This window comes from Oryctolagus cuniculus, chromosome 7 (genome assembly GCF_964237555.1).
Source record: "Oryctolagus cuniculus chromosome 7, mOryCun1.1, whole genome shotgun sequence".
In the NCBI taxonomy this organism is placed as follows: domain Eukaryota; kingdom Metazoa; phylum Chordata; class Mammalia; order Lagomorpha; family Leporidae; genus Oryctolagus; species Oryctolagus cuniculus.
The window spans coordinates 121,529,932-121,552,835 of record NC_091438.1 but is presented as its reverse complement, the minus strand read 5'-3'; the positions used below and the strand labels follow the sequence as shown (position 1 = coordinate 121,552,835).

General features: G+C 38.9%; 1 protein-coding gene across 4 annotated transcripts in view; it reads right to left on the bottom strand.

The window, feature by feature from the left end:
• EPS15 (epidermal growth factor receptor pathway substrate 15) overlaps nt 1-22,904 on the bottom strand; it is a 178,487-nt gene that overhangs the window by 45,337 nt on the left and 110,246 nt on the right. For all 4 annotated transcript variants that reach the window (XR_011390711.1, XM_051857775.2, XM_070078537.1 and 1 more), the window contains 4 exons: nt 8,911-9,072; nt 8,319-8,516; nt 2,824-3,027; nt 157-273 (listed from right to left, as the gene is read on the bottom strand). Coding sequence is in view for 3 of the 4 variants with exons in the window: in XM_051857775.2 (XP_051713735.2) it covers nt 157-273; nt 2,824-3,027; nt 8,319-8,516; nt 8,911-9,072 (681 nt within the window). In the remaining variant the exon portion in view is untranslated. The remainder of the gene's footprint in view (nt 1-156; nt 274-2,823; nt 3,028-8,318; nt 8,517-8,910; nt 9,073-22,904) is intronic.

Genomic DNA, 22,904 nt, shown 5'->3' with positions numbered 1-22,904 from the left:
TATTCATATCATACACATGCTTTGAGAAAGCAACAAATATTTCTGTTGTCATAAAGAACATAATGACACATTTTTTTCTCCTTTTCTTAGCCTAAACAGTGTATAATTCACGTAAGGCAACCAGCGACAAGAACATTTAAACAAAATTATTTTTACCTCTTTTGAATGCCTCTCATTGTCAAATTCAGGACAAACTTTCTCAGTAACAGCTGCAGCCACCACTGCGTTTTCATCAGTCACAACCGAAGGTGGTATTTCAGGACTACTTCTTGCCTACAAAACATTCATGGACTAACAACATCCTTTTATATTTGACAGAGGAAACTGACAAAACTGACAAAGACTAACAATGATGATTTAAAAAGATGAGCAGAACATATTTATCAAATGATTTCTTCTGCTGTCATCTTCCTTAGGAAAAGGTTGTCACAAAGTATCAACATCCCTCAGGCCAGAAACCTTCAGGTCATCTTCAACCACCTCCCTTGTGACATTATGAAATATATATTTGCTTTTGGTCCCCGTTTCCTGGCACACAGCTTCTAAAAACTCCATGGACTCTCTGAAATGATAAATGGTTTTTTGTATGCTAATGATTTACTGACAGAAGGCAGTCCCAAGAAGCTGCAGGATGGGCTGGTCACTGGGAATACCAAAGCAGGATTAGAGGTTTTAGATACTCAGTCCCAACCTCCAACCTCTAAGAGAGGGGCTGAAGGTCCAGCTGATCACCAATAGCCAATGATGTAATTTCCATGTAATGAAGCTTCCATAAAAAACCCAAATGGACACGGTTCTGGGAACTTCAAAAGAGCTGAACACTGGGAAGTTCCTCGAGGGTGGATGTCTGGAGACAGCATAGAAGCTGTGTGCCCCTTCCCACACACTCTTGCCCTATACATGACATGTCTTTATCTGTATTCTTTGTGGTATCTTTTATGAAGGATTGGTAAACATTTTCCCTGAATTATGTGTGCTGCTCACACAAATTAATCAAAGCGAAGGAGGAAGCTGTGGGAATCCTGATTTACAGCCATCTAGGGTTCCAACATGGGCTTACCACTGAATCAAACTAGGGAACATCAGCTGATGCCTCCTGCAGAACTGCTATTTGCTTGCTTGTGGGGAGAAATCTGCACAGCTTTTTCTGTCCCAGAAGTCTACTGTGTTGTGTGTGAGAAGAGAGGGAAGAACTTTGCTTTTCTGATAGTCATCTCCCAGCTAGAATAAGACTCCAAGTCTTGTTCAGTCTACTTAACTCTTTCTCAAACTCTACTCTTCCTCTCCATCCTCACTGTCACCATCATTCATTTATAATACTCTGGTTCAGCTTATTACAGTAACCTTTCAACTGTATTCCTGCCTCCAATGTGTGTCCTTTCAATTGTCCTCCTCATAGATACCAAAGCAATAAAACCTTCAGTCTGAATCTTACCATGATTTTTCTAGTTTAAACTTCTTCAATGGCTCCCATTGCTTTCTTCACTTAGGTTGGAAAGTAAAAAGCTGAAAAAATGGCAAGGGCAATTTCCCTTTCATACTACATTATGTGTTTAAAGGATAACCTAGTAACCTGCCTTTTGTGTTTGAAAGAATATTGCAAAATGTATCTATGACAGCACTATCTAAATAAAAATCAAGCCTAAATTTTCTACTCTTAATACTTCTCAAACTTCTCTTTGTCTCGTTTCTTGCATTACTGCTTAAATTGATGCCAAAACAGCTCTGAAATAAGCTATCCCTATATAGTCTCCTAACATAGCTCTGTGTGTATAGCCCCATTCCCCAGTCTATCCTTCACATTTCCAGCAGGTAAGTTTAGTCACATCACTTCATTCTTCAACTTATTCAAAGGCTACTCACTGTAGTTAGACAAAAGGCCCCAACACATCAAGATGAATCTTGATCTCTTATCCTCTGGCCCTTTCTTACCTGAAGGTTGTCATTTTTATCCAAGCATACATCATTATCATCCATGGAATTTGTTTTTAAAAAATCTATGTATGTGCCTGGCTTGATCCTAGAAACTGTACTGCAGCAAATATGAGGTGGGGCACATACTTCCGTATGTTGATAAAGGCACCAGATGTGATGCAGATGGCCAGGAGGAGGAAGCCTCAGCTCTTAGCAATACTCTCCCAACCATCATAATGTATCTGTGAGAACGTTTCATGGTTCTGTGCAGCATGTCTTCTCCCACCCTGAATCTACACTACTACTATTTTCTTTGCCAGAAATGTACCATGCTCTTCTTTGCCTAACTCCTTTTCAACCTGCCTAAGTTCATTTGCAAAGCTTTCCCCACAAAATTTTTCTTCAGCCCTCTTCAACCTGTGCTAGCTAAATATATTGTGCTTTCTTTATCATGACCCCTTAACACTATATTACTATGTAACACTATGTTACTGTTAGCTGCTTGAAACAAAGACAAAAGGTATTTCATCTTTGTGGCTCTCACATACAATAAAGCAATTTTGTACACAGCTGGAGTTCACTAAATAATTATTTATATCCTAACATTATGAAATAAAGAATTAGCTCCAGTTTTGGGTAAGGGTACTTAAAAACTTAAAAAGCTTTATGTACAGAAATACTGTTTTAAAATGTGCTCTAATCAAAATAAATCAGTTAAAATTATTTTTACATTACTTAAAAATGTTAGAATTTTTCTATCAGGATCCACTCTGCCTCTAAAAAGAAACTAACTGTACTCAGATGAGGCAAGGACACATATTCATATTAGGTACAATGCCAACAACACTTGGATCTGTATTAATCCTTTTCTCTGAAGCTGAATATGAAGGATGTGGACTTATTACTCACTGGAGACTCCTGGTGTATGGGCTCAGATTCCAGGTTGCTCTGGCATTCGGCGTGTTCATTAAGGTTGGCTGTTTCACTGCTGCTGGTGCTGAGGCTGCAGTAATCCGTAGTGCCATTTACAAGAACGCTGTGTGGGCTACTGCACCAATTTAATTGATTATTATGATTTTCCAGATCTTTCATTTCCATTAGTTTCATTTGCATCTGTCAACACAAAGTAGAAACACAGCAGAATTTATTACTAGAAAGACATGAAACGTAAAAACAGTTATCAATCTGGATTCGGTTGAGGATAAATGTTTCCTTTAAGGAGAATCCTCTGGGAGTGCAGCATGACTTAGAAGTTTTTGTTTTATTTTGTCTTTAAATTGATGTATTTGAAAGAGAGAGAGACAGAGAGTGAGCTCCATCTGCTGGTTCACTCTCCAAGTGCTTGCAATAATCTAGACTTGAGCTGAAGCTGGTAGTGGGAACAAAATCCAAGTCTCCCATATGGGTAGCAGAAAACGAATTATTCAGCCATCAGTGCTGCCTCCCATGGTCTGTATTAGCAGGAAGTGGAGCTAGGTATTAATACCCAGGCACTCCAATATGGGACTAAGGTGTCTTAACCACCAGGCCAAATGCCCACCCTAAGGAAAGACTTTAGTACCTTCTCCCAGTACGTCCTCCTCTTGAAATTCCAGTATACATGGGTTTGCTTTAGCACATCTTTTGAAATTTCTAAGAATTCTGACTAAAATATCTGCAGATTGGCAATGCTTTAGAGTATAATTAGAAAAAGATGAGCCAAGGTATTGAGGGAAAACATAACAAAATAACAAAGAAGAAATTTTGTGATGGAACTTTGATAAGTAAAGAAGTTCAGAGAGAGTCCTTGAAGCTTTGAACCACTCACATTCCTGTTGGGAATGAGGGTAGTGAAGACCAAAGAAAACTAAGCTAGTGCCCTCATACTCTGGCACTATTTATTAGTGGGTTAGAGCCCTAGAAAGTATTCTCAAGATCTAAGCTACGCCATACACATTAAATAAAGCTTGCTCAAAGTTTTATTTTGATCCCATCATCCAGGTGAATTTATACTTCTAAAACAACAGTGGAACAGAGAAGGTAGAATTCAACAAATTACATTTAAAAAGCAAAATGTAGGGGCTGGTGTTGTGGTTTAATGGGTAAAGCCACTGCCTATGATGCTGGCATCTTTTATGGATGCTGGTTTGTGTCACGGCTGCTCCACTTCTCATCCAGCTTCCAGCTAATGGCCTGGGAAAAGCAGCAGAAGATATCCCAAGAGTTGGGCCTCTGTTACCTGCATGGGAGACCCAGATGAAGCTCCTGGCTTTGGCCTGGCCCAGCCCTGGCTGTTGGAGTCATTTTGGAAGTGAAGTAGCAGATGGAAGATCTCTCTATTTGTGTCTCTCCCTCCAACTTTGACTTTCAAATAAATAAAGAAATCTTTTTTAAGCAAACCATTCTAATAGCTCAGTGTGTGACAACAAACCACAGTGATGCCATATTGATTCTTACTGTCTCAGAAGCAAGCTGACCCCCTATCAGCCTAACAGGCACCATTCTTCAGCCATAAAATTTGAATGCAAACATGAGCCTTTTTGATCAGGCCAGTAAGATGCCTAAGGGCTCTTTTTGAAGGACAGTAAAAGAATGCTGCAACACAAGTTCCAACCCTCAGCTCCCTTATGACTTGTAAAAGTATAAAACTTTGCCTCCTCTACTATTTTGCATAGAATAAACATTGCTACAGCTATGCCCAAGACTACTTGCCAGCCCAGACTGGAATACTATATACAAGCTGCCTTAGTAAAACTCTTACATTCTTTATGGAGCATCATTCTTCATTTTTCAGTCTTGGAATTCCTGCTCTGCTCAGGAGGCATTAAAAAAAAAAAAAAAAAAAAACACCTCTACCCCACCAACACTATACTCAGGCAATTTGTGAGTCATCCAGGAGATCAGAATGGGTAAAGTATCTGTGCAGGAACAGTCACAGGTTGGCCAACTACCTCAAGGTGGGGAGACTATGTGTGTAGAAGGATGCTCTGAGAATGGCACTGGGTTTGAAACAACTGTTTGCTGAAAGTTTCCTAACTCACTGATGTAAAGAAAGGTGTTCTGTCATTGCTTCAGTGGGATTGTTTTGTTGTAGGCTGATCTGAACAGGCTGCTGAGGTGAAGGTAAAGCCAGTGAGGAGATCATGTAGAGGGCAAGGTCACAGTTTCTGGGGGTAATCCCAGGTTGTTTAAACTAAAGCTGCTTGAAAATAAAAAAGGTAAAACCATCATGACCACTGAGGCATGGTATGCTAAATGTCAGCATAGATAGCACATTCCAAGCAAAGACAGAGCTGAAGAAAGTGTACAAGTCATTGGCATTAGAATGTGGTATTAAGTAGACATGTTCCAGCAATACTAACCAAGTAACATGTAAGCTCCAAAAACAGAAAGAATGTTTAAGGGTTATACCTTATATAAAGTTGTGCAGATGCAGGAAAAACATATGCTCAGTCCCCACATCCAAGTCCTAACAGCATAGGAAGTGAATTCTCTGGTTGAGCAATGAACTACAAATTACTCACTTTAAATGCTAGAGCAGTTATTCAAACTAAGGTTTAGCTGCTAAAAAGCCTGTTGCTACTTTCTCTCCTAATGATGACAGAAAGGAGATTCCAACAAGCCAAAAGACTACATATATACTGAGCTGACAGATCTGATCAGCCACTTCAAATGATAAAGCAGGAAAAAGCATCCATATGTATGAGTGCTACAGCTTTGAGAAGCTAGAGGTGATGAGATTATGCTGACCAAGATCCTCCACAGAAAATACAGACAAGTAGCCTAAAATGCGGTTCCCCCTAAGAAGCAATCAAGAGCATCCTGCTCAGCTCAGGGCCCCTCCTATGATAGTTCAAAACAGAAACTCCAGAAATCAATCCACACATCTACAACCAACTTATTTTTGACAAAGGAGCTAAAATCAATACCTGGAGCAAGGACAGTGTCTTCAACAAATGGTGCTAGGCAAACTAGATCACCACGTGCAGAATATATGAAACTAGACCTCTACCTTTTTTTTTTTTTTTTGAAAGATTTATTTATTTATTTATTTGAAAGTCAGAGTTACACAGAGAGAGGAGAGGCAGAGAGAGAGAGAGAGAGAGAGGGAGGGAGGGAGGGAGGGAGGGAGGGAGGGAGGGAGGGAGGGAGGGATCGGTCCTCCATCCAATAATTCACTCCCCAAATGGCCGCAACGACTGGAGCTATGCCGATCTGAAGCCAGGAGCCAGGAGCTTCTTCCTGGTCTGCCATGTGGGCGCAGGAGCCCAAGGACCTGGGCCATCTTCCAGAGCTTTTTCAGGCCATAGCAAAGAGCTGGGTTGGAAGTGGAGCAGCCAGGACTAGAACCAGCGCCCATATGGGATGCCGGCGCTTCAGGCCAGGGTGTTATCCCACTGGCCCTGGCCTCTACCTTACACCTTACAAAAATTCCACTCAAAACTGATCAAAGATCTCAATCCATGACCCAATATCATCAAATTTCTAAAGAACATTGGGAAAACTTTGCAAGACATTGGCATAGGCAAAGACTTCTTGGAAAAGACCCCAGAAGCACAGGCAATCAAAGCCAAAATTGACAAATGGGATCACATCAAGCTAAGAAGCTTCTGCACTGCAAAAGAAACACTCAGCAAAGAGGCAACTGACAGAATGGGAGAAAACATTTGCAAACTACACAAATGATAAAGAGTTAACATCCAGAATCTATAAAGAACTCAAGAAATTCAGCAACAACAAAACAAACAATCCAGTTGAGAAATGAACAATGGACTTGAACAGTAAATTTTTCTCTTTTTTAAAGATTTATTTCTATTTATTTGAAAGAGAGAGGTAGAGATAGAGACAGAGACACAGAGAGAGAGAGAGAGAGAGAGCAAGGTGTGTCTTCCACCTGTTGGTTCACTCTCCAAATGGCTGCAACGGCCAGAAATGAGCTGAACAGAAGCCAGGAGCTTCTTCTGGGTCTCCCATATGGCACATTCACAGGGCACTGGATCAGAAGTGGAGCAGCCAGGACTCCAGTGGGCGTCCATATGGGATGCCAGTGCAGCAGGCTGGGACTTTAACCTGCTGCGTCACAGTGTCAGCCCCAAACAGTTTTTTTTTTTTTTTTTTTTTTTTTTTTTTTTTTTGACATGCAGAGTGGATAGTGAGAGACAGAGACAGAGAGAAAGGTCTTCCTTTTGCCATTGGTTCACCCTCCAATGGCTGCCATGGCTGGTGTGCTGCGGCCAGCGCACCGCGCTGATCCGAAGGCAGGAGCCAGGTGCTTTTCCTGGTCTCCCACACAGGTGCAGGGCCCAAGGACTTGGACCATCCTCCACTGCCTTCCCGGGCCACGGCAGAGAGTTGGCCTGGAAGAGGGGCAACCGGGACAGAATCTGGTGCCCCGACTGGGACTAGAACCCGGTGTGCCGGCGCCACTAGGTGGAAGATTAGCCTATTGAGCCACAGCGCCGGCCCCAAACAGGCATTTTTCAAAAGAGAAAATTCAAATGGACAATAGACACATGAAAAAATGCTCAGGATCTCTAGCCATCATGGAAATGCAAATCAAAACCAGAATGAGCTTTTATTTATCCCAATTAGAATAGTTCTCATGCCGAAATCAACAAACAACAAATGCTGATGAGGATGTGGGGAAAAGGGTACCCTAATCCACTGTTGGTGGGAATGTAAACTGGTCCAGCCACAATGGAAGACAGTATGGAGATACCTCAGAAATCTGAATACAGATCTACCACATGATAAAGCCATCCCATTCATAGGAATTTACCCAAACCAAAAGAAAATCAGCATATAAAAGAGTTAATCTGTACTCTCTCTATTCATTGCACCTCAATTCACAATAGCTAAGATATGGAATCAGCCTAGATGTCCATCAATTGATGACCAGAGAAAGAAATTCTGGTATATACACGGAGTACTACTCAGCTGTTAAAAAAAAAAAAGTCTTTTGCAACATGTAACAATGTAACAAGTGACAAGAAACCTGTTCATAGAAAACAACTGAAAAATTGGATCTGGTGTTGTAGCACAGCAGGTTAAGCCACTGTAATGTTGGCATCCCATAGGGACACTGGTTCAAGTCCTGGCTGCTCCACTTCCAATCCTCCTCTCTCTAATGTGCCTGGGGAAGCAGCGGAAGATGGCCATCTGTCTGGGCCTCTGCCACCCATGTGGAAGACTGAGTGGAGTTCTGGGCTGCTGGTTTTGGCTTGGCCCAGCCCCTGACATTGGGACCATTTGGGGAGTAAACTGCTGGATGGAAGATCTCAATCTCTCTAATTCTCTCTGCCTTTCAAATAAGTACAGAAATCTTAAAAAGAAAAAAGAAAACCATAGACAATTTAATAAATTGGGCAATCAGACAGTATTTTGAGGTTTCATTTAAGCGTATTTCTTGCATCACAAAGACTTACTGCATTGATCTCCTGTTGTGAATCTTGTAGGTGCTGCTGAAGGGGTTCCAGCTGGGCTTTCCCTGACTCCACACTCTCCTCTAGTTCTGCTGTTTCTTGCTGGAGGCGGCTTAGCTCTTCTCTAGCTTTGGCCAATTCTTCTTCATAAGTAGAGATCTGTGATTCCTGACTAGTTAATTCAGCTTTCAGAGATGAGATCTAAGTATGGAGGTGAATGAGAAGAAAGGGGGATTAAAAGAAGAAATGTCATTAAAATGTTCCATAATGCAATACATGTATTTGTTTAGTTTATTATTTTGGTGAGTTTTGGTAGAGAAGCATAATTGGAGGTGGGATAGAGAAGAGCTGAAGGCACAGATACCACACTTAGAATCCAAACATGGGAAAACAGTACATGAAGTGCCTTTCTAGTTTCACTAAAGAGGGTCTATAATTTCTGAATAGATCTTGCTCAGACTCCCTCAGTGAGGGAATCAGTGCCCAACTGCTGACTATCTTGCCAAAACAAGAACAGGAACAACAAAAAATAGACCATGTGTTCATATCAGAGGCAACTAAGGTATAGATTCAGGCAGCAGCAAACAGATTTTACCAGCTGGGCTTCCTCAGCACATTTCTTTCTGACTTCCTTGAGTTGCTCCTCCAGTTGGGCTTTCTGCTCGTCCAGTTCATCGAGAAGTTCCTGCACTTGCTGTTTCTGGGCCTGTAGTTTTTGTAGGTTAGTATTTTCCCTTTGAACTTCATCTTGAAGATCCTTAAATGTAAGAAAATTAGATTGCTCTGAAAGACCCTGAACTAGAATTCATCATCTTATCTCAGGAAGACTTCTGATAGCCTTCCAGTGATTCCTGCTAAGCAGCACCCTGGGAGGCAGAAAGCATGACTCAAAGGGTCAGTTCCCTTCTCCCCACATGAGAGAACCAAATTGAGGTCATTCCTCCTGACTCTGGCCTAGCCCAGCCCTGGTTGGTTATTGCAGGATTTCCTGTTGAAGAAGATAGTCACAAAAACTGAAACAACATTGAAAAGGAAAAATCACACCATAAATTTACAAATGATGGGCCGGCGCCGCGGCTCACTAGGCTAATCCTCTGCCTGCTGTACCGGCACTCCGGTTACTAGTCCCGGTCGGGGTGCCGGATTCTGTCCCAGTTGTTCCTCTTCCAGTCCAGCGCTCTGCTGTGGCCCGGGAGGGCAGTGGAGCATGGCCCAGGTCCTTGGGCCCTGTACCCGCATAGGAGACCAGGAGAAGCACCTGGCTCCTGGCTTTGGATAGGCGCAGCGCGCTGGCTGTAGCAACCATTTGGGGGGTTAACCAACAGAAGGATGACCTTTCACTCTGTCTCTCTCTCACTAATTCTGCCTGTCAAAAAAAAAAAAAAAAGAAAGAAAGAAAGAAAGAAAGAAAATTTACAAATGATGAAATGCAGATTCCTAATCAATCATTTGAACAGAATCCTTACCCTGACTTCAACCAGGAAAGAACTGGCCAATCAAGTCTGCTGTCATTTATGTGTGATTGATGACTGACTCCAAAATAAAACAGTCAGACTACCAGCCAGAGATACAGAATATTTGCTGCTGGAAAATCTGATGAGTTCCCTGTCCAAGAACCCACAGTTGTAAACTTTCAGAATACCCCAGCACACTCTCATAACTATGCCATTGCACAGACCTCATTTTGTGCTCAGGGCCTCTGCCTGGTAGAGCTGTCTACTCTGCTCTGGAGACACAGAAAGTCCTCTGTGAACACTATGGATTTTGTGACTCTGTGATTCTAGATACTCAACAGGAACCACACTGTACTTTGGAGAATCAAGGTAACACAGGTGGTAGCCATTCTCCCAGCAAAGGGACCAGCAATATTTGTTCATCCTTTTTCATCTGTGCAGTATTTTGAGAGTGACAGGTCTAAGACAAGAGAAATCCAGCCTTCCTGGGTTTTCCTTGTACACAATGTTCCTAGCGCCCAGGGAAAGAGGCAGCAGCAGGAGCAGAAGACTCATTTTCATTACCCACTGTATTAAGAACAAGAGTAGAATGGTGGGGGAAGTAATTTTCCACAGCCACAACAATCTCAGAATTACCAAGAGGCGCTGCCATACCATGATTAGCTTCTAAAACAGCCAAGTCATAAGGATTTATGGCTCCAGGTACCCTCCTTCTGTCACAGGAGCAGGGTGTAGGTTGTCAAAGTAATGGAGAGTCCATATTCTCTCAGGTGCCACAAACACCACTCCAAACACTCAGGTCTCCAACAATGCTTCATGAGCAAAATATGCAGCAAGGAGTGGCAGAGAAACCCGGCTATGAAACCCAGCACACCTTTGGAATAAGGAATCTAGCAATGTCTACTGCTGGGACTCAGAATTGTGGCTAGGAAACAGGATTAGACTTTTAAGACCAATGTACAAGTCATGCCATGGGAAATGAAGGCAAAAGACTCTCCTTGTCAATTTCTGCCCAAAAAGTGCTTTTGATTCCCAATTCAATTTCTTTATGTTTCCCTCTATATAGATTTTTAGGTTTTCAGTGCTTTGTTTCAGGATTGACAAAATCATGCTTTCCTCCATAACCTGTTTAAGTGTTGATATAAATAGATTTTTTCTTAAATTAAAGAACAGCATGTTCTTCAAATAGCCCAACCAACTCATTTTATATTTTCACTTATGTATTGCTGGGTTCAGGTTGCTAATGGATTATATAAAATGTCTGCATTTATATTTCTGAAGGATATGTTGCACACAGGTTTTTACTGGTGGTATATTTAGGGTGTTGAGCTATCCTTATTATGAATCAGTTGTGCTACTTCTGTTACTATCTTCTAAAATTTTGTATAAAATTGCATTGATTCCTTCGTTAAATATTTGAATTTTCCAAAAAAAAAGTAAAAAATTAACATATTTAGTCTCTTTGGGGACAAAGGGGGGTGTTAACAATCTGCCAAGCCTAGCTTAAGGGAAAATAGTCTTGTCTTAGTGTTGGTGGACTAGATTACACATAGCTTTAAACACAATCTTTACTTGAGAATTTCTTCGCTAAACTTTAGACTTAGATCCCCAAGTGCTAAAATCTGTCTGTGGATGCCTGATGGGCTTCTCAAACATGTGGAAAACAACTCCTGGTATTTCTACCTCAATTTGCTTTAATCTCAATCTTTCCTCTTTCTGTTTCTCTGGTCAAATAAATGGCATCTTCTTTTTCTTTCCATGTGGCAAATTTTAAATGAATCTCTAAATCATCCCAAATGGAAAAATGAACTCCAGGTATATTACAGTCTTGAATGTGAAAGAGAAAACTTTAAAATGCATAAAATAAAATGTAGATCTCAGTAAAAAAAGAGATTTTTTCAAATAAAAGATGAACCATTTTGAAAATGCTATATTTATTTATCTGTGTGTTTAATAAGAGCTATAGAAACTGAATACATTTTTATATAATGGAAACTTGAGAGATGAAGACAATGCCAATGTCATTACTGCATGAAATATAGCAGTTAAAATGGCCTGATTTACATATTGTTTGACAACTGGAGTTCTTCTTCTGACCTACAGGAAAATCACTTGATTCTGGTACATTACTGTATGACTGGTGATGCAGCACAGAGAGGCTAATTCACTTCATATAAAGGATTCCTTAGGCAAATGGAGCTTAATTCTTTCCAGGAACCACAGGTGAGAAAGCAGAAGGGATTCAAATTCCAAGGTACATGTCAGCAGACGGTGGATAGAGATCTCAGAGTGGGTGAAATAAAACTGTGAGCACAAATTTATAATCTTTTTATTACATGTTATCCAAAGTTCCCAATAATCATTCACCAGAATAAGAATCTAAGAATAATGGAAGAAAAACATATTATAAGAAGTCTTTGAATTATTGTATGTGTAACAAGACAGCACCATCATCATAATAGCAAATATTTAAAATGGTACCTACAATCAATGGCCATACCACCCTGAATGTAGCTGAACTTATATAAAATGGTAACTACAAAATTAAAGAATTAGTCCATATCAGCTCATTTATAAGCTGTATGACAGATCTACAAGGTAGGTACTAGTATTACTCACATTTAATAGAGGAAAAAACTGAAGAACAGATGAGCTATAACTTGTCCAAAATTATAGTTGACAAGCAAAGTTTTCAATCTAGGTTCTGACTCCACTGTCTAAGTTCTTAACCACTATGCCATAAAATGCCTGAAAACTAAATGTCTCACACATATGTAATATTTTTCAAATAAACAGATACTTCTGTGATTAAAGAAAACATTGAACAATGCTTTTAATAACTATTTTGTCTCGTATTTCCTCAACCAACTAATCTAAAAAACTACAATTGTACTCCTTTTAAAATGCCAACACAATAGATGATCATAACTCTTCCAGTGCTAACACTCCATGTGTCTATGCAATTATAGTTTTGTAACATTGAGCTTCTCTAGTAACCTATAATTAATATACTAGCACTCCTAAGTTTTGAACCTTGCATGCACTGTTATTGTTCCAAATTCAAATATGGCAATATAGCTTTAGATTCATACAAGGAATTGGTTCTCAATAAATCATTCTGAATGTATAAAATGACTTCAATTTCTGTGTTGCTCAGTACAATAACTTCAAATTTATCTTTGACCTTCTCAGTTCATACATGTCCTATACAGCCTACCTTAAAATTTCTCTTTAAGATCTTAACAAAGCTTCCATGATCTCTCTCTTGACTGATTCATCTTTGTTTATTCCTACTTCAGATAACCAAATCTTAGAAAATAACTCACTACCAAAGAGATTTCTTTAATCATTGTTATGTTTGAAATATGAGAGTACTTCAAAAAGTTCGTGGAGGGACCGGTGTTGTGGCGTAGTGGGCTAAGCCTCTACCTGTGGCACTGGCATCCCATATATACGGGCACCAGTTTGATTCCTGGCTGCTCCTCTTCCAATCCAGCTCTCTGCTGATAGCCTGGGGAAGCAGTCAAAGATAGTCCAAGTGATTTGGCTCCTACATACACATGAGAGACCCAGAAGAAGCTCCTGGCTCCTGGCTTTAGATCGACCCAGCTCCGGCCGTGTGGTCGTTTGGGGAGTGAACCAGTGGATGGAAGACCTTTCTCTCCCTTTATTTCTTTGTAATTCTACTTCTCAATAGATAATTAAAAAAATCTTTTTTAAAAAAAGTTCGTGGATGAGCCAACACTGTGACGTAGCAGGTAAAGCCGCTGCCTGCAGTGCCGGCATCCCATATGGGTGCTGCTTTAAGTCCCAGCTGCTCCACTCTGATCCAGCTCTCTGCTCTGGCCTGGGAAAGTGGCAGAAGGTGGTCCAAGTCCTTGGGCCCCTGCACCTGCATGGAAAGACTGGGAGGAAACTCCTGACTCCTGGCTTCAGATCGGCGCAGCTCTGGCTGTTGCAGCCAATTGGGGGAGTGAACCAGTTGCTGGAAGACCTCTCTCTGCCTCTCCTTTTCTCTCTGTGTAACTCTGACTTTCAAATAAATAAATCTTTTTAAAAAAAAGTTCATGGAAAACATTTAAAAGAAAGTTTACTCTGGATTTTGAAATCCATCCTTTTTTCACAATACTCCTTTTCCACATACTTTTTGAAACCCTTTTTGTATGTTATGGTTCCTTTATCTATAGGACAAAGTAATTGTTTTAACAAGATGAACCAGGACCCTTAATTGTAGGACCTAAATTATCTTCTTCCTTCTACTACCTTCTTCCCCTCATATTCATCTGTGACCCAACCTCAGCAGACCCTGGTCTTTCCCAATAGACAACACATATCTATTTGCCTGTGCCTTTCCCCAAATCATTCACTCTGTTTTCTGAACCTTCACTATCTAGAAATTCACTATTCATTCTTCAAGGCTCAGACAGATTTAATCTCTTCTGACCAACCTTGGGCTTCCTTGTGATCTTATAGCAATTTGTTCCTAACCTCTGTTGTCACTGTATTGTCACCTACTATACAGATTCAGTTATCTCTGGACAGAGATCATGCTTCATATTTTTCTGTTTTCCAAAATCTATACAATATCCAGCACATCCCAGGGAATTAAGTAAGCAATCATTATAAATATCACAGGATTTTAGTATCAGAGAAAACTAATGTGCTCGAGATTGACACAAAGAAATAAGATAACATGAAAAGCTTCACTGGGTATTTAAACTATAACTAAATAATAACCTCAAACTTATTTGTTAAATGCTTTTGAAAAAATTTAAATGGTCATTTGCTACTTCATGATGGAAAGATGTTCAGAGATGTGCTGTTAGGCGATTTCATTATTTTGCAAACAGAGTATATTTACAAACCTAAGACAATTGTAATAGCACTTGGCCATAAAAATTTATGGGATTATCATCATATATTTGGTCAATACTTTGCTAACTGAAACATCATTATATGGCCCATAACTGTAATATCTACATTTTTATACCAATTCAATGTTTTTATAGTCTATAGTCCAAGGCTGATCTAATATATGGAAATCATCTTTATTGCTTTAACATGCCACTGTGGCATAAACCTTTCTTGTGTTTTTAAGTCTACATGTTGTTTTTACATGAGATTCTGTTCTATTCTTACTTTTAAGAAAGAGGAATAAGAGTTTCACCTTGATACAATGGTTTAAAAAAAATTTTTTTAAAGATTACCTATTTATTTGAGAGGTAGAGTTACAGAGCGAGGGAGAGATAAAGGTCTTTCATCTGCTTTACTTCTCAAACAGCTGGAATGGTCAGAGCTGTGCTGATTAGAAGCCAGGAGCAAGGAGCCCACCCTTGAAAAATTCTTATAATTTAGCTATAAAGTATTTTTTAAAAATGCCACCTGTATATCTAAAGTTATTAGCTTTGGAATATAAACCATTACAAATACCATACTTTAGTAATAAAATTCTTCTATAGTTTATACATAACATGCTAGCCTCAAAAGAATTTTTTTTAAAAAATGCCAGAAAGAAAAAGTTTTTTTCTTTTTCGTTTTAATGACAAATGTTCAAGGTTGAGAATAAAAAAAGTTTATATATCCCCATCAACAAATACTCTAGTATAGTATAATTTCTCCCCCACCTTCACATACCAAGAAAAATCTAGGACTTGTCCTTTCTAATAACATTTAGTCTTTACAATGAGATATAATTTTGATGACTTCAAAATTCTGATTTTCTTCAAGAAAAATAAAATTTATCTTAAAGGGCCATATAATATTTTCAAAGTTTAGGCCAGTGCTAATTTTTAGAAGTTGAATACAAAGGTATATACATAATGACTACAAATAGTATGAAGTCATTTTTGTGTTTTCACAGAAAGTACAACAAAATGCTAACAAGGGGTCTCCCTAGTAAGGCTTCTTTTTAAAATATACTTTTATAAATTTACTATGAATCCATACTTCTATAATCAGGAAATGTCAGCTTTGCTGTTTTTTAAGTATATCTCTGTTGGTTTCACACCAATATAAAAATATTCTGATGTGACTGAATTTTTATGTAAGAACTACCAATAATAGACCGATGTTCGTTTCCTTTAATAAACTGAGCCACTTTTCAAAACAGTGTTCTTGGTGAGCAACTTAAACATAACATCAGAACACATTCTTATGTAAGAGGAAAGGGAATAAACAAATTGGTATAATAATATTTACTCATTCCTACTCTTTCTCTTCCAAAGAGCAAACATTCATCATATTTCCCAACCTTCTACCTTTTCTCATTTCTTAGCTGCAGTAAAAATCCACATGGTAACACGAAAGTACAGGCCTTAATGGAAAGACTATTGAGAAAATATCCCACATTAGTGAGATACTGCAAGAAGGATAAACATCTCTACTAAAATTTATTGTAATTAATGCTTCTTCATGCCTATTTCTAAATTTAAAAAATTATCTTTATAAAAATTCGGACACTAATCCATATACAAAAAGGTCTTCTTCAGTAAGAAGAGTTAAATCATTAAACTGCACAAATCAAAACTAACAGTTGCAAATATACATGCTAACAAGAATAAGAATGACATTTCACTATTTGTTTCATTATTTGTAACGTTATCATCATTAAATGCAATTTCCATATCAATATCGACATATACTTGGCTATTTTATTTTGATTCATTATTTGCTTATCCTGACACTAAATTAAAGTAACAGATAAACATCTCCCACCTTTAGTCCTCTTTCCTCCTGTCATGCCCTTAACTAGGATAGTGGCAGGTTTTCTTAGCAAACAGTGCCTCCTATTAAACTTGGATATTTTTCTGTTAACCTAAGGTGTATCCTCCGGGAACATCCTCTCCCGGGTCAGTACGTGACCTCAGCCCCATCAAATGCCAGCTCCTTAACTGAATGACTGAAGACATTGCAGACGCCCTTCCTAGCTCTCCATTTCCTTGATCATGTTCTACTTGCCTACCAGGGCCAGTGACAGCAAAATAAAAGAGGGTATTATGAACTAGAGAATGACAAGGAAGAAGTGAATAAGACTAGTGTAATAGGCTACCAAGGTTTGTTTTAGGAAAATATCAACAAGTCACACCTAAGGTATTTCATCCAAGAATGATGGGATATTTGACTGGAAATCTAGGCTTCATTTAAAATGGAATTTCAGAGGAAAAGTCCTGTTTTCTAGGAATCACTTTAGTTATTGAAAAGGACAAACTCAGGGCTGGCGCAGTGGCTCACTTGGTTAATCCACCACCTGCAGTGCCAGCATCCCATATGGGCGCTGGGTTCTAGTCCCGGTTGCTCCTCTTCCAGTCCAGCTCTCTGCTGTGGCCCAGGAGGGCAGTGGAGGATGGCCCAAGTGCTTGGGCCCTGCACCCCATGGGAGACCAGGAGGAAGTACCTGGCTCCTGGCTTTGGATCAGCACGGCGCCAGCCGTGACGGCCATTTGGGGAGTGAACCAATGGAAGGAAGACCTTTCTCTCTGTCTCTCTCTCACTGTCTATAGCTCTACCTGTCCAAAAAAAAAAAAAAAAAAAAGAAAAGAAAAGGACAAACTCATTCCTCATTCCCTCCCTACATGACAGGAAGTGTTACAGAAAAGTGAAGTTAAAATTTATTTCACTTCCCAAATGGCTCCAAGGACCAGGGCTGGGCCAAATTGAAGCCAGGAGCTTGGAACCCCATCCAGCTCTCCCATGTGGGTGTCAGGGTCCCAAGTAGTTAGGCCATCTTCTACTGCTTTTCCAGGAGCATTAGCAGGGAGCTGAATCAGGAGTGGAGCAGCTGGGATTCTAACTGGTACTCATGTGGAGTGCTGGCATCACATGATGCTGTGCCACAATGCCAGTCCCAGAGACAAAATTTAAATACATATATAAAACTCTTACACATATAAAAGAATAAAATAATTCACTTTAGCAACCCAAGTCAGATTTACAACTGAAGAAATAGCTTAAGAAACTTTTGAAATATCAGCAACATGCATGTTTGTTTCAGATAAATTACAGAAAAAAAAGGATAGTTTAAACTCCCCAAATCCACATGAGTTTACATGTACTTACACTAGTGTATCTATAGCAGAATTACTTAGTGAACAAATAAACTATTACTGTAGTAATCTTATAGAAGGTGCTATCAGTTTATTTCAAAGACTCCAAAAACTCTATAGACTAACCCTAAAGTAGAAATAATCAGATACATTCATTACGTTAGCCTACTATTCAAAATGCAAATCATAGGATTATTCTTAATATAAGAAAACGCATTAACTACAGAATGAGATATTACAGCCAACCAAAAAAAAGGGAAGACTATCAAACGAGGGTAGGTGTTAGAAAACCCCACTAACAGCCTGTCTTTATTTCCCAATCATATGTTTCCCCAAATGTTCCAAAGAGCATCACTGATAGGAAAAGAATGTTGAGCTCATGATCTAATTTTATTTTCAGCTAAAATAAGTCATTCCTCTCATCTAAGGAAAAAACCAACTATATGAATTAAAATGAAAAAAAAAATGGACAATGACTGAATTACTGGATCTTTACTGAAGTACAAAGAAGTGAAAGCTGCTTTTGCATAAGAGCAGTATGAGCCTCGTGGAAAAGTGTGGCTCTCCATATGTCCTGTTCTCAATCCTTTCTACCTGTAGTTTCCAGGTGCACCTTGTCCTATTTTTAATTTCATGCATAATAACAAAAGTTTTTTCATTTCTATTGTGAACAGTTTCCTTAAATTTACTTCCATCTAACAATACATTAGCAAATACAGAAGATAAGATCCAAGATACCATTTTGAAGTTCAAGGAATTCACAAATGAGTTAGTGGATAGTGGAATCTATATATGTACACATCAAATTGGCACTGTAAGATAACACACAATATACACCATATATGTGGATACACATTACTCTGACAGTGCCAGGAAAGATCAGTGTATACTAAAGAGACAAAGAAGATGGAGAAAAGTGATGGTATCTGATCTGAGCTTTAAGCATGAGTGGAATTCACAAAAACAAGGAGGTAGATTGCAACAATAAAAGGTCTTTAGAGTAGGAGCGAGAAGAACATATGTAACGAATATATGATAATGAGTCAGATAATCAGAAATATAATATTAATATATATTAATATAATAAATATAATAATATAATAAGAGTCAGATAATCAGAAAATAACTAGTATAGCAGGAGAGTTCACATTCCATCTTGTTTTGGTAATCCTAACATGCCCTGTGAGGTAAGAACCCTCTCATCATTAACAATGGCAGTGGGCATCAATGAAGATTTCCATACCTGAGAGCTGATTTGGGAAGAAAGGCAAGAGACAATGGGCTTTAAGCACACACAATCTAACTTTAAAATTTCAGATGGTAGGTGACACAAGGGTCAACAGTGAGAAAAAAAAAAAAAAAGAAATATTAAAGGTCAAACTTTAAGCCAATTTCTTTCAACAAGTTAAGACTGATTTTAGATATACAGACTTTGAGATGATTCAGTGGGTAACAAGAGATGTGGGACTGGCACTCAATAGAATTGAGAGGTTGATAAATACTTGGGAGTTATCTGCATATGGATGGCAGAGAATATGGAGAAGAAAGGAAAGGGAGGGCCAGCTCACTAGGCTAATCCTCCGCCTTGCGGCGCCGGCACCTCGGGTTCTAGTCCCGGTCTCGGGGTGCCGGATTCTGTCCCAGTTGCCCCTCTTCCAGGCCAGCTCTCTGCTGTCGCCCGGGAAGGCAGTGGAGGATGGTCCAAGTCCTTGGGCCCTGCACCCCATGGGAGACCAGGAGAAGTACCTGGCTCCTGCTATCGGATCAGCGCGGTGCGCTGGCCGCAGCGCACCAGCCGCGGCGGCCTTTGGAGGGTGAACCAACGGCAAAAGGAAGACCTTTCTCTCTGTCTCTCTCTCTCACAGTCCACTCTGCCTGTCAAAAAATAAAAATAAATAAATAAATAAATAAAAATAAAAAAAGAAAGGAAAGGAAAGGGAACACACACACACACACACACACACAGTCTGTCCCTTGCAAAGGCAACAGAGACAGAGTCAGAGAGGTAGGAAGATAACTAGGAAAGCACAACCCAGGAAAAAGTAACCAATACAGGAAGGACAAACAAATTCACCGGAAAGATTACTGTTGGCCCTGGGTGGAGAAACAGCTGTTATAAACAGTAGACTATAAAGGGTTACTGAAAAGACAGGAAGGTGGAAATGGCCACACAAAGCAATAAAAGGAGAAAAATACAGGTTGGGAGCTAAGGTAGCAATGAGACCCCGTAAAGGATTATTTTCAAATTGAGGAACTCCATATACAGAGAGCCATGTGCAGAGATAAAAGTCGCAGAAGAAACAGCTTGAAGAGGAACGGAGGACAATAAGGAGATGACTGTTGGGTACAGGATAATAAAATCAACCAAGGGGCCAGCACTGTGGTGTAGTGAGTAAAGCCACCGCCTGCAGTGCTGGCATCCCATATGGGTGCTGGTTTAAGTCCCAGCTGCTCTACTGCAGATCCAGCTCTCTGCGATGGCCTGGGAAAGCAATGGAAGATGGCTCAAGTGCTTGGGCCCCGACACCCACGTGGGAGACCCAGAAGAGCTCCTGGCTCCTGGCTTTGGATCAGCCCAACTCCAGCTTCTGCAGTCATTTAGGGAGTGAACCAGTGAATGGAAGATTCTCCTCTCTCTCTGCCTCTGCCTCTCTGTAACTCTCCCTTTCAAATACATTAATCTTTAAAAAAATCAATCAAAATGCAAGGTGCCAATCATCCTGTGAGGCACTTTACCCATATTTTTTCATTTGATTCTTACATGACCTCTATAAAGTGTTAGGAATTTGTATTATTCTAAATTATAGAGGAAAAACCCAAGATGTAGAGTGGTTAAACCACAAACCTATAAAGTGGCAGAGCCAGGAAATGTAGTGAGTCTGACACCAGATTGTTATAAATCTCTCTGTAAAACTGAAGAAAATATACATATGAATGTGAATTCCTAAATATTTATTGACTATTCAGAAGAAAAATGTTGATAAGACTGTAGATAGGCAGTTCAAGATAAGAAAAACATAAACATTTGAGCTTAGTTTTCCCATAAAACTTGATAAAATAGCAGTGTACCTCAAACAAGCTAACAATCCTCATCTCATGAAATGAAATGTGAAATCATCATTAGAAAAATTTCAAACTTTTTCAAATTTGTAGTTCATGTAAATATAGATAGGAAACAAATTTAGAACTTGTGCAGATTATTTTAACTGAATTAGGAAGACTAAACATAAAACAACAAGAAAACGTTAAGCCTTTTGGCTTTGAAAGTTTGCTTTCTGTGCTTGAGATATGCACTGATTTAATGACTTTTGTGATTTTATTAGATGGAAAAACAGAGAAAACTCAGAAAAGCCAAATTTTGATTAAGCACTCACTGATAGGTCAAAATTCCCTTCCTTCCTTCCTGATGCATTCATTTTGTCATTTCTTATTAGCAACATAATTAGAAAGCATGGTCACAAAGAAGCAATAAATTCTGCTATTTATTTACAGCTCTAGTAAATTTCCTTTTGCCAGAGAAACTGAAAAGTAAGTACTGAGGGCTGAACTTATGCATTTTAATTACTCATGTTATTCTTAATCTGTGCCTCATTATCTTAACTCAATAGGTAATGAAATTTACTTATTACCACTTCTGATTGTCTTGTGCTTCAAAAAAACTAAAAATGACAACTAAATGAAAAGTTTTAATTACTTTGTAATTTAATTACTATGTCAATTAATCATGTCATGACCATGGATAATGCACAGATACCTCTCTTAGGGTTGAATGAGTGATGATTCTACTATCCCCAAAGCTTTAATCTATTGCTCTTTTTCAATGAATTTATGTTCAAACATGCCTTATACTTACAGTACACAGTGCAGAAAAATTCAACAATTGGGACCTCCTGTGCTAATCATACATTTTGGATATCACAAAGCTTAACAGTAAGGACAAATGAGTCATGGAGAGATTCTGCTTGACAACAAAACTTCTATGAGAAACCAAACATTCAAAGAGAGTCCACTTAGCCAGAAGGGAAAAGTTTTCAGTGGTCTTTTAAACTGGCTATTTAAATTTACATTCTCAAAAGAGAAAAAAAATCAACAGGTAGATGTACTCAAATAACAAAATACTGCCTTATCCCCAAAACCTATATACTTTAAAATAGTAACTCCTAACTTTAGGAGCTATAAAAGACTATATTAGTAAGGATATCTATTTCTTCAGATGGGGGACATTTTTGTAAGTTATTTTATATTCCATTCTTTAACTATTTCAGCAATAACTATTTAAAGTCTGTAACTTTTTTGTGTATCTTCAGAAGCTCAAAAATTGTATAAAAATAATGTAATTCAGGTAACCAACCCACCTGCTCTCCTTCCCCAAATCTCATTACCAGAGGAAAATTGGAGGTAATCTCTTTGACTTTTGCATTGGTTGTAAGTAAATAAAATAAATTCATTTACCCAATCAGAGTATTACTTCCTAAGAATAGGTCTCTCTGACTAAATCATTCTCTCCACCCTAGCACAGTCCACCTGACCAACAGACTCTAACAAATGTCCTACATCAAAACAAAACAACGGAGCTAACAATTCTGAGCATTCATCTATTTAAAACCATTAGGACAAGCAGGGAAACCAAACATACAAATAACACATTAAAAAATGCCCACCCGTAATTTCTTTCTGGCAATTACTTCCAGGAGGTGCTTCTACATCCAGTATTCTTTTTGTACTATGCAGCATTCAGGAAACATGGCCCAATAACATGGCTACATGTATTACTTACTGCTCTAAATAAAACACTGCCCAGTGTTCTATATTTCAAATGTATGAAACTTCTCTTTTTATCATTTCCCAAATAAAAGCTGAGAATATATTTTTCCTATTTGTAAAATGAAACTACCCAACACTGCACTTAGTGAAAATGATTTAATCTCCTTATGCTAAAGTTTAAGATATTTTAGCTACTAAGCTACTGAAAAAATGCTATTTTAAATTTTTTTGTATCATCTGCCACTCTACCAGCATTGTAAGAAATAGCCCTTCGAAATACTAGATCTTCTAGCTAACAAAATCTCCATGCATGAAAAAGCAATTTGGTT